Here is a 16,721-nt window from a genome sequence, read left to right on the forward strand (position 1 = left end):
GGCAGAGGGTTTTGATCTTTTGTCTTCTCCCTCTGACCCTATTTGCAAATATATACCTTTTGTATCACCAACAATGTGTGCCTAAGGATTATTATTCATTGAGCCTCCAAAGAAACGAACCGTGATTTTTACATCACCAGGACTCGTGACAAGAACACCCAGTTCCAGTCATGAGTTTTGTGCCTCCTTTGGGAGCTCTCTTAAACTCCCAGCTGGGGCCCAGCCCTAGTAAATGGGTGCATCTTGCCTCTGTTTGCCTCCTCCAGAATACAGCTGGCTATTACTTTTTGCTCCTCAAGACCCTAAAGGGGCAGACCATCATATAGCACATACACTTGGAATCTTACTTGGGAATTTTGCACAGCTTCAAGAGGATTATATCAACTGATACTGGCACTAAAAAACAATAACGAAACCTTAAATTTATATTTAACTTTGTAAAAGCCTCTCTAGGTAACCATCCTTTGATTCTTGTTATAGAAATTGAAGGATGTAAGTAATAAAGCATTAAGGACTTAACAGTACTGTCTACAGGCTCTTCTTTGGCTACTTTTTCCCAGTTTCTTCTGTTTCCAGCAGACAAAACAGTAAATATAACAAGAATTGTGAAACCATCTCAGCCTAAGGATAATCGTATAGGTATACCCTGAAATGTCGTCCACTTTGATTTATATGTTATAATCACTGTAGGGATAACAGTAGACTACTTTTCTGACTCTGGCACTTGATTTTGATCCACTTAATTGAGTGTATGGACAAATGTACATTTTAGCTTTGTGTTCATTTTAGTCTCAAGGAGAGGGGGAGATGCAGGTCAGGAGTGAACAGCAGTTCTTATGAGCTGGAGGTTATATCTACATGATCCTGTAGCAAGGCAAGTTAAATGACACCAATGAATCCGAGTTAAAGGTAGAGTGGTTTTGCTGCATTTGCATCTCTACAGGATTGTGCAGATATAACTGTTGTTATCCTTTGGTATGAAAATAATTGTTATGTCTGTCTGTACCCTAATTCTCCTTTCCTTGCAATGGTTGACAGAGTGCCGCGGAGGATGGCTAGCAGTCAAAAACTGGTGTTTGTCTGCCACCATAATTCTGGTTACCTCATACGATTTTTATCTGATGAAGTTCATGTACAGGAATGGATGAATAGAAAGATTTGTGCTTATTCCTGTCTGACAAGCACTTGTTCAGGAGAGGATCATCTTTTTGTTCTCTGTGACATGGCCAAAACAAAGAATGCCCTAAACAATGAAGCCAATGTGGTATTCTTGACTAGTTTGGTTTGGTGTATCTGACAAGTCAGAGAGCATAAGGATGCATTCAGTTACAAAAAAGAAATATATTCTACAGTGTCTATACACAGAGTAAAGCCCCAAAAGCTGGGCCTCACTGTTAAAATCAAGTTGTTCCTTAATACTGTCTGCCTTGTGGATCAAGGGTAGATATTTGTTAATGACTGTGGGCTTTGTATTTTAAGAAACAATAGAAGTCTAAATATGAGTAATATCCAAGAAGCACGTTCAGAATCTTGATCCCAACTAGTAGAATGTTGTTCTTGTGCGTACTGATGTGCAGGTTGATGTTATACAGGTTGACAAAAATTGTTTTTTCCAAAATCAGTTCACAATATGAATGGACTCAGAGACCTGTTGTAAAATATTCATGTTGGTCAGAAATACTTCAAGCTAAAGGTCAGTTGAAGAGGACAGAATATACTGAAGGAGTAAAATCATGTTTGCCTCTTTCTATTACCTGGGAGGAAGATGGAATGAGCTGCTGATCTTTGAGTTATAATTCAAACCAAGTATGCGTAAGTTAAAGCTGTTTTGTTAATGCCACTGAACGTGTCTACAGAAAAGATAAATTCATGCTGTTTGCCCCTTTTACCAGTATAGTTCATAACAGTATATTTCACTGTATAGTTTCTAATGCTTAACACATTCTTTCTCTAGGTGGGCATTACATAGCTTATTGCCGAAACAATTTAAATAATCTCTGGTATGAATTTGATGACCAGAGTGTTACAGAAGTAACAGAATCTACAGTACAAAACACCGAAGCTTATGTTCTCTTTTACAGGTAAGAATCTGAATTAGAGGGAGACGGGTTGATGTCTACATCTGCCTTGGTTAAGTACAAGCTGTTGGCCATTTTGGTACCTAGCTCTCAAAATTTGGTCAGAGAAGTTGCAGAGAGGTTGGCAGTGTAAGGGCAGCTAGAGACCCAGGTACTGGAGACCTTGTACTTCAAGGAGAATTCATGTATAAAATCAAAAATACTTTGGTGATATTTTTATTTTATGATATCCCCCCAAAAAGCATATTAATTTTAACGCAAGTAAAGAGGAGGCTGTGGTCTTTCTAATGAATGGTGTAATTTAGGGGAGCTACCATACTAGGAAACTTGATTTCACTGTTCTCTGAATATCACCAGGTGGCACTCTGGAGGTGCTTTGCTTTCATTGAAATACTTTGCTATAGGTTGTTTTCTTTGTGCAATAACAAGGTGAAGTATTTTGAATTTTAAAACATTTCATAAAAACTTCAGTAAAGGCAGAGAAATGGGTCAGCACGTTATCTGTGCAGATTGGGAATTACAAGAACTCAGTAAGATGACTAGAAAGAACTGTTAAAATTGCCACTAAGATTGCCTCATTTTCATGCAGGAGAGAACTTGTGCAGGAAGGCTTCTGCACAGACTGGGACTGTTAGAGTTATAAAGGGAATAGAAGAAACTCTTTAGCAGCTGGAACATGGAACAAAGGGGGTTTTACTGCGTCTTGGTTTAACTTTAGGGAATTCAGGGGCCATTCCTTCCCTGAAGCTGAAATGCAGTGGGAGGGAGACCTGCTCTTACTAACTTCAGTCTGAGTCAGTTGTAGTTGTTTTTAACTCCCAGTGTTTTTTTTTTAACTATTAAAATTCAGTTTTCAAGATATACATTTCTAGTATTGATATCAGTTTCTTGAGTCTAACAGAAATAGGCTAGACTTGCACAAATTATTAGGTGGATAATGGGAATGTTTTGCCTCTGATCAGAAGCACTAGACACAGGCTGCTGCCATCATTGGTCTTACCAGAATGACTGCTTTCTGTGTTTCTTTCAAAAAGAGGCATACTCTTAGAAGACGCATCAAAATTCTAGTCTGTGTCACTTTATATAATCAGCGACTTCTATTGATGGTTTGGAAAAGTTATTGAAGTGTATTTATTAACTGCATATTTCATGTTTTTACAGTTGTGAAGTGAAATAAATACTCCCATTTTGTTTTTCAAAATTGTAAAGTAAAATATAAATGCTTTATGAAGTGGTGTCTTAATGGAATATTCTTCGTAGGGTTTTTAAGGTGCATTCAATGTAAACACCAAGAAATCCAGTGAAAGAAAATGCTAAATCGGGCTTCATTAAATAATAGCCACTGCGCCAGAACAGATCCTGTATAAGGTTTTGTTTTGGGTTTGTTTTTTTTTAATTCCTGTAATAATAAGCTTTTATTTTTTATTCTTATAATAATAGAAAAAGCAGTGAAGAAGCACAGAGAGAGAGACGGAGGATATCAAGTCTGTTGAATGTGATGGAACCAAGTCTTCTGCAGTTCTACATTTCTAGACAGTGGCTGAATAAATTCAAGACCTTTGCAGAGCCAGGACCCATTTCAAATAATGATTTCCTCTGTGCGCATGGAGGTGAGAGCGTTCACCTATAATAGCATTGCCACTTAAACAGAAAATGTACTTGGAGGTAGATTATATAATTGCATGCAGGGATGTCTCTTACATTTCAGAGACTTGTATGTAATGTTTGTTCTGGATTTTTGTTTTCTGGATAACTGACATTTCTCTTTCTATTGCTTCTAGTTAGGGTAATATGTAAATGTTTTAAAAAACAGTATCTTATCAGAGTGTAATTCTAGACAGCCAATTGTATAGAAAAACTTTCTGTAGTGTACACGTTTTTCTATACAGCTCCTAATATTTTTTTCTGCATGTTTACTAATAATTTACATTGTTTTTTCCACTGTTTTATATCCTTAATTATTTAGTTAAACTTCCCCTCATTTTGATTAGCACCTCTAGTTGAAACAAGGATTTAAATTACTGGCTGCTGCTAACTGTAGGTCTGTAAACAAAGCAGGAAGGAGTGCGTGAAGGATTGTATCCAACACTTAGCCAACAAATCTGTAGTGATCAGGGAAGTTTTATGATGTGCATTGTACTCAAGTTTTAAATTGTCTTTCCTCTGCCAGATACCAATAGAAATAGGAGAGAACTGAAATGTCTTTTCAAAACCTATTTTAGCGTCTAACTTTCCAAGCAACAACCGCAAGGTAACCTTAAGTTTTTCATCTATGTTAGGCCAGTAACTGTCTCAGCATGTTTATCAACAATATAAAGGGTTCCAACATGCTCTTCTGAATGGGTATGTGCACAGAAAAGGATGTTTTGCATATGATGAACTTCACAGAGTTTGTGCGTATGCTGTAGGATAGGGGTTTCAGATTCATCACTAAATCAATCTGCAAACCAGACAGGAACCAACCGTCTGTGCAGCATCCATGGCACTGGGTCCAGACCCATATGCAGCAGGCACCAGCCCTAGGGCTCTGTATAAGGCACTTGGGACCAGCATTGCCCATGGTGCGCAGGCTGGACCCAACACTGCAGGCAGCATAGGGGGATCAGTCTGACCTGCTACATGCAGCCCATGCTCTGGAGCCCCCTGTGCCTCATATAGTGCTGGGTCCGTACCTGCATGCTGCCCACAGCACACATCTTGTGCTGTTCCTGTATGCTGTCTGCACAACAAACCCGAAGACCAGTGCATGCTGTACATGAGGCTGGACTGGTTGCATGCACTGTATGCAGCACACATGGGGACAATGTAGGGTGCATGCTGCCTGCAGCACCCTGCTGAACCATCCCTTCACACTGGTTCTGGCATAGCCCAATCTGGATTGGCCCTGGAGCACAGGCCCAGCCTGGCAGGGTGCTACATGAAGTACATGTCTTGGACTTGCCCCCCTGTGCTGCATGCAGGGCACAAGACAGTGTCAACTCCACACATTGCATGCAGTTTGCAGGGCTGGGGCCAACGTGGTGTCAGTCCAGTGACCCATGGCCAGGTCATGGGCTAGATCCAGTCCATGGGCCATATAGTTTGACACCCCTGCTGTAGTTAAAAAAGCAGCTCTTGGCATACCCATGATACTGTGCAGGACTGCTGTAAATTTCTTGTGTGTCATAATATCCTGAAGTCTTCAGTTCTTGTCAAATAAAAGGGACTGCTGAGTAGGCTAGACACATCCGATAGCTGTTTATGATACTTGGTGAATTCAGAGTAGGAGCTAGACAAATGAGACTTGGCATATGGCCCAGCGAGGATGCAGCCTTCGTAGTGTGTTGCTGGGGATCTGCGGCTCCCATCCACTCATAAGTTGGACAGCCTTGACGTAACTAATTATTAAAGGTCTCATTATGTCTCTCTCTAACTCACTTTGCAATGGAATGGCCAAAAAACAATATAGTAAAACTTTTTCTTTATTTTATAGGTGTTCCTCCACGTAAGGCTGCCTTTATAGAGGACCTGGTACTAATGCTACCTCAGAACATATGGGATAACCTGTACAGCAGGTAAGGTTCCAACAATAACTGATCCCACCCTGTTCTGTTTTGAGAGACTGCATTTATATCTAGATCATAAGCTGACAGATCCTTAGATGAGTGGTAAAAAGGAATTATAAGCAAAATGAGAATGAATGGAGTTAAATTTAGGTTTGGTTGAACAAAGTAGTACTAAAAGCCCAAGCAAACGATGGGAATATCTGGGGTATTAAATTTACACAGCACGCTGCAAAAAAAACACCATAAAGTAGGTCAGTAAACACACATCTGTATTGGCAAACACATCTGTATCAGCCTCTCTTTTTCTGCTGGCTGGAGAAAGCCAGCTTTTTCTGTTTTTTGGCATTGTCTCCTTAGTCTGTCAGCTGCCAGAATTGCTTTGAAAAAGGTTATTTCTAAGAGTTCTCTGTAATTACTGTGTATTCTTCTTGGAGGTTGGGTGTTAATACCTCCTGGAAGAGGAACTCTTGCAAAGCCCAACACCTTGTAAAACAGCAACGTAAGTTGCATTGGAGCCCTGTTGAGGTCAGTGAGGACTCTTGCACTTCTGATATTCCGGGCACCTTAGCATGGAAGCCCAGGCCAAAGATTTACAGACAGCCGTAATAACATAAGAAAAGGGGGTGGAAATAGGCTTGTTACAGCCTGCTTCCACTTCCTGATGTGTATTGTATTGTCCTTTCATTCCACCTGAGCTGCATAAGCAGTAACCCTTCCCAGGCTGGCCTCTTGGTAATGGAGGCCTGAACTTCTGTAATGCACTTGGCCATGAAGGAGAAAATGTAGTTTAATGGTTTATTAGCTAATTGGAAATTAAATATATTTTGGTCCCTTTAAAAAAAAAAAAATGTTGTGCAAGTGATCTAAACTGAAATATTTCATTGTGGGTTTTTCCTTAGGGAAGAGCCAGTACACGTTGGCAAAATAAAAATCTTTCTGCTTTTTCTGACAGGAAATCATTTTGATGGACTCCTCCCTAGCTTCTAGGCTGTAGTCACCTCAGTATCCAAATATGTTCCAGTAACACATTAAGCAGTGTGGCAAAGATCAGCCATGTGCTGGCTTTCTCACATTCTACCCTGGATTGAAGGGATGACTTTTGGGTGAAGTGCTAAAGAAAACCCGTTTTCATAATGCATCTGCAGTTTCTGCAGAATGTTCATGGTTTCATTTCATTTTCATTTTTTAAAATCCAAAGTGTACAAGCAGCATATATGATATAGTTCAGTCTGATGTATTTGTGGACAGATCATTGTAGTTGAAAATCTAAAATACAGTCTTGTAAGGTACAATTAAGGCAGTCACCTAAGGAAATGTATCTCTATGTGAAGTAATGATGAGTGACAACATATAGAAAAGCAGCATAGGGAGGTAGCATTCTAAGTAGCACAACTGCGAAAAGGGATCGCGGAGTCATAGGTGACTCCAAAATGAACACGAGTCACCAATGTGACGAAGTAATAAGTAAAGCTTACCGCACTCTTTCTTGCATAAGTAGGTGCATCACAAACAGATCTAGAAGAAGGTGATACTTCCCCTCTATGTGGCATTGGTCAGGCCACCGCCGGAGTTCTGTGTCCAGTTTTGGGTGCTGCACTTCAGGAGGAATGTAGATAACCTGGAAAGGGTTCAGAGGAGGGCCACCCACCTGGTTAAAGGCCTACGGGGAAAACCGTACGAGGACCAGTTTGAGGGACATGAATCTCTTCAGCCTCAGCAAGAGAAGGCTGAGAGGTAGATCTTGTGGCCATCTACAAACTCATCAGGAAATGGGGGATATGATGTTTACCAGGGCGCCCATCAGGGTAACTAGAAACAATGGCCACAAACTGAAGGAGAGCAAATTTAGACTGGACATCAGAAAAAAATTTTTTACAGTAAGGGTTGCCAAAATATGGAATATGCTTCCAAGGAAGGTGGTGCTGTCTGCTTCCTTGGAGGTATTTAAGAGGAGATTGGACAAACACCTGGCTAGGGTCATCTGACCCCAGTACTTTTTCCTGCCCAGGGCAGGGGGTCAGACTCGATGATCTAATAGGTCCCTTCCGACCCTAAAATCTCTGAAATCTAAGATCTTCCATGTACCAGCAGGGAGGTGTATGTGAAATAACATATTTGGCTATTTCACTGCAGTAAGGTGTCTCAGTAACTTGAATAACAAACTCTCAAATTAATTTCAGTAGCATGAAATATACTGGCTTCAGAGGCTTTGAATACAGCTCTCTTCTGAGCCCAAGGTCTCTTATTATGGGTTTTAGCCTGGTGCTTATTTGTCTAAGTGAAGAGAACATTCTTAAATTTAAAAAAAAATGCTTTTCATCACATCATTTCAAAGCACTGTATTTTGTGTATGATTTAAAAAGAAAAACAAAAGACCCTCACTTATATTAAGTTTAAAAAACTCTGAAGAGTAAATATTCTACCAGTAGAATTAAAGAGTACACCAGCTGAGTAGAATGTTAAAATTTCCAGAGATAAATCTTAAGCTTAGAGTCAGACTGTCAGAGTTGCACTGCCTCCTTTAAAGTAGTGAATTCTGTTGGAAAGGATCACATCTGAAAACGCCTTTGCACTTAACTTATATTTCATCTTGACCTTTCTGCAGTAATAAATATTATTAATATTGGCTAAGAGGCATGCAGAAGCAGCCCAGTGTCTGCCTGGTTATATTTTGCAGTTCACATGATGCTGCACTCCATCCCCTGGATGGTGATGCTGGCTGCTTCATATTTGATTGTTAACAGTGCCTCTTAAAGATAACTCCTCATGCGTCAGCAGCTGGCAGGGAGTGAAAATAAAAGGAGGAAATTGAAAAATGATCTATTCATGAATAAAACAATGGACATTGACCAAGTTTATATTTTGGAATCAGTGGTAGGGAGCCAAGTGTATAACCAAGAGAAAGGAGGCTGTTTTTAAGTCAGAATTTGTTGAAGTATTTTAAATACCTTTCTGTGATACAAAGTATAAAGCCGTTGTATATTAGCTTTTTAAAGTTAGAACTGGTCAAGGGGGCATTCTTCTGAATGATAACTTCTTTGAGGCATGCGCTGAGAGACTTTTTAAAAGATACTGTTGCTTCTCTTTTTTAAAAAGCTCGCGTCTTTTTTTTTTTACTGGATCAGGAGTGGAGATTTTAGGGGTTAAGAATCCATCACCATTACAGGTAATTCATGTAGTACTTGTTCACTTCTATGAAACAGAAGTGAAATAGCACAATAAGTGATAAGGCAACCAGAGTGACTCTACTCTGTGCCTGCTGAATGAACTGCGCTTTTAAAAATGTTATTATTGGTAACATCCTTCACTTTTCTTTGAATCCTCATCTAGAAGAAATGCCATAAATAGATTTTGTTTGTTTGTTTGTTTTATATATATATATTTTTTTTTACAGCTTTCTCTGGTAATTCTATTTTATTCATGTAAAATATTTGCTATTAGAAGTAATAAGTCGTATCTGCTGCTTTTTTCCGGTATAGCTTTGGGGCCTCGATTTTGTGCTTTTTTATATAGTTTGTAGTATCTCAATAACTAAGAGGTTTTTTGCACTTCAACTCTGTTTCTTTTTTTTTTACTTGGTAGTATCAGTCTTAAAAAAACCTGTAGCAAACTGTCTATATTAGAAGATCTCAGTAACAAATTATTCAACCTGAATCTAGGTTTGCACAGAATAAGGAGAATGTTTCAGACATCAAATGCAAAATATTACTGACGATAAATGAGTAGCACATGTGCCTCAGTGATGAGACAGGAGTGCATCATAGACTTGTCCAACTCATCACCCTTCTTAAAGCTTGGAATTGTGCCAGGCTGTAGTTTCACAGGTGCAGGCCCTGGGTTATCCAAGATAACAAAAGTAAGGAATTGGCTTATGTTGCTAAATGCATATGGAATCCACCATTAAAAGCAACCAAAATGCAATACTGACATTCTTGGCGGCTAGTAGTGACATGGAGGGAATATATGAACTATTTTCCATGAAATTAATGAAGTTTTACTATGATTATAGGTATGGAGGAGGACCAGCTGTTAACCATCTGTACGTTTGTCATACCTGTCAAATAGAGGCTGAGAAAATTGAGAAAAGACGGAAGACTGAATTAGAAATGTTTGTTCGGGTAAAAAAGTAATCAGTATTCTGATTCATTGAACTCTATCTTCATTCCATACATTCTTCATAAGCAATATTTAGATCCAGATTCTTAAGTTCTTTTATAATATGGGTGATATTTTAACAGAATAGTTCGTTCATGTAAAAAAAAAGCAAACCCACGACTTTCTGCCATTTATACTAATATTCCTGTGGCAACTCTGCCAGTTGTTACATGGGAGCTGTAACTTTAGAGGCATAATTAATGTGGTTTTGGCTGACTAATTAGGTGGATTCATGTGAATAGTCATGGCTATGCATCAGCAACAGACTACAGAAAAGTTTGAAAGGTCTGGGTGCACCACTACTGTTCTAGGAAATAGTTAATTCAGTACTTCTATGGGTAGGTACATACAGAGGGGGATTCTTCCTGACCCATTTTACTTCCATTGTAAGAGCTGTTCTTGATATAAAATATGGTTTTACATATATAATTGAATGTAAATTTAATGTCAGAAGTAGGAGTTGTCACACCAAGTTTATGGAAAATACAGAAACTTATACCTATAGAGGAACTAAGGCTGCTTTGAGGCAGTCTGAGTAGAGTAACCATACGTGTAGTCATGTAGTGAATTCATCATTTTTAAACAAAAAAAAATCAGCGCTAAATTGTCTCAGATTAGCCTACATGTGTCTTCATTTTCTTTTTATTGACTTCTATTATGTTATGTCAAACAAAAGGAAGCTGAGTTAGGTGTTCTGTTTAATCTTTAACTCTGTGGTTATTCAGCACACTATTACTGAATTTTGTTAACACTACAACCAAAACTATTAGCCTTTTTTTTTTAATCCTGAACTTGGTCTTTTTATTTTTAATAAACCCTTTGAATAAAATTCTTCTAACATTTGTTCTAGAATTAGTATCTCTTGTATTGATTGTTGAAATAGTGCACCTAATTGCTGAATAGTGGAATACAGAGAATGATACACATACAATATATTCAGCTACCTGCATGTCTTTCAGTGTGGTTACAGTCCATACTTGAATGCTGTTCACTGAGATTGAGAGATATTCTGCAAAATCTTTTGTTGTCCATGTTAACACTGTAGCCTTAGTACACTGAACTATCAGTTTAATGTACCATAACTCTTTTGCTTTGGTGGTGTATATTTGCCAGTAAACCATAACACTGACAGGATACCAAGCATAAAGGATTATATTGAAATTGACCTATGCAGAGATTGCTGCAGAGAATGATTGTTGCTGAGGGTTACTCTACCTGACACTGCAGGAGGTCGGTATCATTGGTGCTTTAAAAGCTGGGACATTTAAACTTGGCATCAAAGAGAATACGGCTGTTTCCCCTCTGGCTAATTTTTTGAATTGAAGAGTAGCAGCAGAATTTGATTTCCAGTTGTTAGCATAACAGGGTTTAAAAGTGATCTGCTTTATGGAATAGTGGAGTTTTGTCCCTTTTTGTTGTTTCTTTATGATGTAAAATAAGGTCTGAAGTTTCTCTTGTTTTTATTCTACTTGTACTTTCTTTTCCTCTGATCTGGAAGACTCAAAAATGGTCTATGGAATTTAGGAGCCCTTAATTGCAAGTTTGGGCTTGCTGTTCATTAACCAATAATCTGTTCCTTCCAGCTGTTGCATATAAACAATCAAGCCTGAAATTTTTAACAGTCTTAAAATATCTTTAACTCATTCTCACTTTACTTCCTTTCTAGTTATTTCTGCTTGTTTAGGAAAATCAAGCAGATGTTAATTTCTTAATGTAAAAATGTAGGAGTAAAACCCTCTTTCATTCTTTTTAAATTGTAACAAAAAATAAGGTATAAAATCAGTCTTTTTTGCTAGGCTAATTTTCTTACTAGTTTTCATTAGGCCATTAAAGAAAACAAGGCTGTTTAAGAATTACAAACCCATTTACATAGTAAAATAAAATAACTCCGTTCCTTTGCTTATGGGTTTGTAACAGGGTGATCTGTCTCTTTAAAGAAGAACAGTCAGCTCTGTTAAGAAAGACTGGCTGTAAGGCACTTGAGTAAAAATGGAGCATCCCTGAGATCTTTTCCAGAAGAGTAAGCAAGGAGAGGAGGAAGCAAACTGTGAAGGGAACAGCTTGCTGCAGGGAAGGGCCAGGCTGCTAGGCTGAAGTCAGAGCAGAAGATGGTTAAAGGACGAAGGGATTTTTGTATTGTTTGTTTTTAGAAGAACTTTGCTTTGGAGAACTGGCTGAGGGGTTCCTCAGGGAGCAAGGTCTCCTGCCAAAGCCAGCAAGCTAAGTGACCTGCTTGCAGGGTCCAGTTTTGCCTAGCATTCCTCTGCACTGGTTGTACTTCAGATCAGTGTTAGGGCCCTGCAGCATATTTAAATTAAAGCTGGAAGCCAGCTGTAAAGTTGTTACATACTTTCAAGCACTAACTTTGTAGCTGGTTAGCTTTTTTTTATATCTAGATGGATATTTTTATGGCGCAATAATTACTTTGCAGGTGTGGCCAGTCTAAATTTATTGTGTGATTAATCAGTTAATTGTGTAATATGTGTATCATATGGCAGGAGCCTTAGTGACTTAACTAGAAACTAAAGCAAGCTTTTATTTTTTAAAGGAAAACAGAAAATCCTAATTTCTCAAATGAAATAATTTACCTTTAAATACTGGTCAGGAATACCAGATGAACAGAGTAACTGCTTCCAGCATCTGTATTCACAAGGTGTTTAAGCTTTGGTCCTAGAGAACATTAAAAGTATGTTTTCCTCTCGTACTGTCACTTATCAGTTGTTAGATAGCTGTAGAATGATCTTTTTCATTTTGATAACAAGTAAAACAAGTGGACCTATCTCTGTTTTTTCAGCTCAATAGAGCATTCCAAGAAGAAGACTCTCCATCTACTTTTTACTGCATAAGTATGCAGTGGTTCAGAGAGTGGGAAGGATTTGTGAAGGGCAAAGATAGTGGTAAGTAACTCTTGGGATCTGCAAAACTCTTAAGTAGTAATATCAAGAGAGAACATGTTTAAAAATTAGCTTTGATATTTTCTTCAATCTCAATTTCTGATAATTCTTTTTATTGTACCAGATCCTCCAGGTCCTATTGATAACACCAAGATTGCAGTTACTAAGTGTGGAAATATTACACTTAAACAAGGTAAGTATCTGTTGATATTATTAAAGTTGTGTATGTAGTGATATATTTTTTAAATGGTTTGGAAAACTTGTCTGTATTTTTGTTCTATTCTCCAGGTTTTGCAGGCTTTATATATTTAAATTTATATCTTAAATTTCAGGAAAAAAGTTTGCATGAGATTGGAGAATCTTTTCAGAGGAGGTTGAGCAAATCAATTAGGGACTTTGAATGGAGAACTATTAATAAGTCATCACAAGCAGAGAAGTTAGCTGTATTTGTAGCAGTTACTGACTTGAAAATTCTTGATAGGCAGCACAGTAATACTTTCAAAAAGACACATTAAGCTAGCATGCAGTGCAGTATGGTTAACTTGTTATGGGTTCTAAGGCTCTTACAAATCAAGTCATATTGTATTGCCAGTGGGAGCCAACCTTTTTTTTTTTTTTTTAGTAGAAATGCCACAAATTAGCCCTGCACCCTACCTGAGTGCCACTCCAATCCCTTTTCTCCTGCCCAGTCTGTAGCTCTGTTCCCTGCCTGATCTGGTGCTCTGCCTTTTTGCTCCCTGCCTGTCTGTCCCCTCCCCAATCTGCTGCATGCCACAAACATGTGGCACCTGAGCTGTAGGTTTGTCACCTCTTATTTAAGGTATACACACGAAATTCCTTCCTGTAATATTGAGCTTATGATCATAAAGTATGGCAACAAAGAAACTAAAGAACTTGAGAGTTTAGTGGTGAATCTTTAGATTCATTGATTCATAGTAGAACTTGAATAGGAATTGAGTAAATATTTCCCTAAAACTCTCTTGCTTTGCATTGAATCAGAGTTGGGAAGATGAACGATTAATTAAGTACTTGCTTTATGACCCAATCCAGTGACTCAGTTGGCCAACCCCTTTCAATTAAAGCTGCCCACATGTTGTACTATGGAAGAAGAAAGCTCAGGATCTGAGGGTTGGCAAACACATTTCTCCTATAATTAGGCGCCTACTTGAATTCACAGTTTGCCAGTTTTTGTGGAAACCGAGAAATTGACAACAAAAAAAGGTAATAAAAATAAATGCAGGCTCCCCAGTGGAGAGCACAAAGGGCAGCAGACAAGATGGCATGTCCTTGTCCCTCCTGCCCTGCTCTGGGGCCTCTCCACCAATCAGCGCCAAGGGGCAGGTCTGTGCAAAGGACAGCCAGCAATCAAGATGGTGGCTGCCCCCTCATCCCTGCCCCCCCCCCCACAATCAGCAGAGGGGGTGGGGCCTCTACACCAGTGAAGGGGTGGGGCCACTGTGAAATGACTGTGGAATTAGAAATTTATGCCATAATCAACCTGAGAAAATTAGTACGCCCCCCTGCAATATAGGTAGACCCCTTACCATAGCAGGAGACCTGGTGGCCCAGGCCTGGCATTAGAATGACTGCATGGAATGGAGCTTAGGGAGGACAGTAAAGCTGAGGAGGATATTGCTCCCAGTGGAGGTCATCTTTAGAGAATGAGGCCTATAAATTTCCCTTGGACAAGCTTAGGAGCCTGCTGCACCACCAGACCTTAAGGGAGCTGCCTTGGGGAAAGGGAGTACAGGACTGAGAGAATGCCTTCAAGGTGTGGTATGAAGAATTAATAAGCAAAGGAAACTGGTCTCAGCTGCTTCATACAGGGTCCCTGCCTGGTACTTAGAAAAATGTGTGGGCACAGCCCTAGGATGAGAAAAGAGGGGGGCTGTGCTATGACCTCAGTGCACAGTAAACCACCAGATATGAAGCAGGAATTGGTGGCTAGAAAGGGAAATTGGCTGGCTTACTAATGCTGCACATAATGGGAAGAGACCAAGATGAGCATTGATTCAAAGCCAATGCGATTCTAAAAGTCTCATCAGTATTATCCTGACGGTCTACTCCAGCCCAAGTATAGGACTTGGCACTTGTCCAGGTGCAGTGAGGATGAGTGCACTTGACAGAAATTACATTGCACAAACACAGGCTAAGATGACTGGCTAGGAGGTTGGACTAGATCACCTTCTGAGGTTCAGATGATGTGCTAGTTCATAGGGGTGTGCGAAGTGGGCCCTATTTGATTCAGATCACTGTCCTTGATTTGAATTGGCCAAATCTGAAGATTTAATGCTGATTCAGAGAATCAGCAATTCAAACATAGGCACAGCTTTAAATGTTTTTCTATGTACCTGGAGGTACCAGGCGTAGTTTGTGAACACTGTGATGCTGGGGCGGATACAGTGTCCTAGAGGAGGGGAGGCCCTCCACACGCTCAGCAGTGAACCCAGAAGTACTTCTAGGTTTGCTGGAGAATGTGCTGGGCTCCCCTGCACTACTTCAGCTCAGCTATCAGCTGTGGGGGAGACCCTGGGTTTCCCCTCACCTCCTCCCCCCCCCCGCCACCACCAGATCCAGGAGGCACCAGTCACCGAGCTCCCTAGCAGACCTGGTCCACTTCTGGGTCTGCTGTTGAGCGCGCTGGAGCACCCCCTGCACTTCTGTGGGACGACCCATGCACCCCAGCGCCGCAGCATTCATGAGCCAACTGGTACCTAGAGGTATGTAGAAAAAACATTTAAAGCTGTGTCTGTCCGAATCGATTCGGAGGGTTCCGAATCGATTCGGAGAGATTAAAGGGTCCTCTGATTCGATTCAGATTTGGAGATTTGGCCACTGAATTGGGTTGAATCTCTGCCGAATCGAATTGGGGACCAAAACTTTGCACAGCCCTGCTAGTCTAGTGTTTCAGACAAGGTATAACAACATCTGGAAAGCAGTCAATGTTGGCATCAGGCAGGAAATGTAGGAAGCAGTGTGTTTTTAAATTACATTTTGACCATTAGCTTTCAAAATACTGTCACTGAGCTGAGTAGTATGTGCTGCAAGGTAGTAGAAATTCAGTGAGGATAACATTAATTTGAAGAATTAAATTATTATTACCCCCTCATACATTTTTCTTTAAAAAGAATGATTAGGAATGTTATGCAGATTTTCATTCAAATTCTTTTAATTGTGTTTTTGTTTTCAGGAGCCGATTCTGGGCAGATATCTGAGGAAACATGGAATTTTCTGCAGACAATCTATGGGGGAGGACCAGAGGTTATACTTCGACCACCTGTGGCACCAGTAGAACCAGACATTTTGCAAACGGAAGAGAAGATTGAATTAGAGACTCGTGGTCTGTAGCCTTCAGCATGAAGATGAATTTGTAAGGGATGCAGTATCCTTTCCGCTTGCCCAAAATACATTCCAGAACTTTTTTGTGTTTGATGTTTTCTGTCTAGAAAAGGGGCAGCTCCATTGGGCATTATGTTATTTAGGGAAGAATGAGTTGAAACTTGTAATATAAATTGTTAAAAAAAAAAAAAAAAAGTACTTTGAAACTGTTCAAACAGACTATTTCTCTAAAGTTTTGAAAGGCGTATGGCATGTATATTTTGGAGCGTTTGGTCAATGGAAAATATGTTAATGCTCAACTTTTTGTTAAGTGTTATACTTACAGCATTCTTCCGACTTGGAAAACTGAAATGAAGGATTTTTAAAAATGCTTTTAAATAACCCTATAATTCCTGATGAGATATTTCTGATATTTACAAAATGCAGCGTGTTTTAGTTGTATAGTTTTGACAAGACAAGTTTAAAAGCGGGGGGGGGGGACATATTTTAAATGGATCACAAGTTACAATGGAGAAAAAGGATACTAACTTCCTAAACACTCAGGAAAAAATAGGTGTCTTTTTTTTGCACTGCGGGGTATAATATGAGTAGCATAAAACTTCCAAATGCTTTTCTTATCTGAATGTATCAAATATTAGCCTAGATGAAATTTGTTTTGGTTGATCAGCAAGTGTCATAATTTATTGCCTACTAAAATATAACTTATAATA

At 39.3% G+C, this 16,721-nt stretch overlaps 1 protein-coding gene across 6 annotated transcripts in view; it reads left to right on the forward strand.

The window, feature by feature from the left end:
- Positions 1-16,477, forward strand: part of USP33 (ubiquitin specific peptidase 33) — a 59,598-nt gene extending 43,121 nt beyond the window's left edge. For 5 of the 6 annotated variants that reach the window (XM_019531233.1, XM_019531232.1, XM_019531231.1 and 2 more), the window contains 7 exons: positions 1,955-2,081; positions 3,519-3,688; positions 5,551-5,632; positions 9,633-9,741; positions 12,573-12,675; positions 12,797-12,865; positions 15,863-16,477. In XM_019531233.1, coding sequence (XP_019386778.1) covers positions 1,955-2,081; positions 3,519-3,688; positions 5,551-5,632; positions 9,633-9,741; positions 12,573-12,675; positions 12,797-12,865; positions 15,863-16,020 — 818 coding nt within the window. In that variant the 3' untranslated portion in view covers positions 16,021-16,477. Of the gene's footprint in view, positions 1-1,954; positions 2,082-3,518; positions 3,689-5,550; positions 5,633-9,632; positions 9,750-12,572; positions 12,676-12,796; positions 12,866-15,862 lie in introns of those variants that run through there. The other variant, XR_002100246.1, reaches the window with a different exon arrangement.
- The last annotated feature ends 244 nt before the right edge of the window (positions 16,478-16,721 follow it).

Source organism: Crocodylus porosus, unplaced genomic scaffold, assembly GCF_001723895.1.
Source record: "Crocodylus porosus isolate Cpor-Errol unplaced genomic scaffold, CroPor_comp1, whole genome shotgun sequence".
In the NCBI taxonomy this organism is placed as follows: domain Eukaryota; kingdom Metazoa; phylum Chordata; order Crocodylia; family Crocodylidae; genus Crocodylus; species Crocodylus porosus.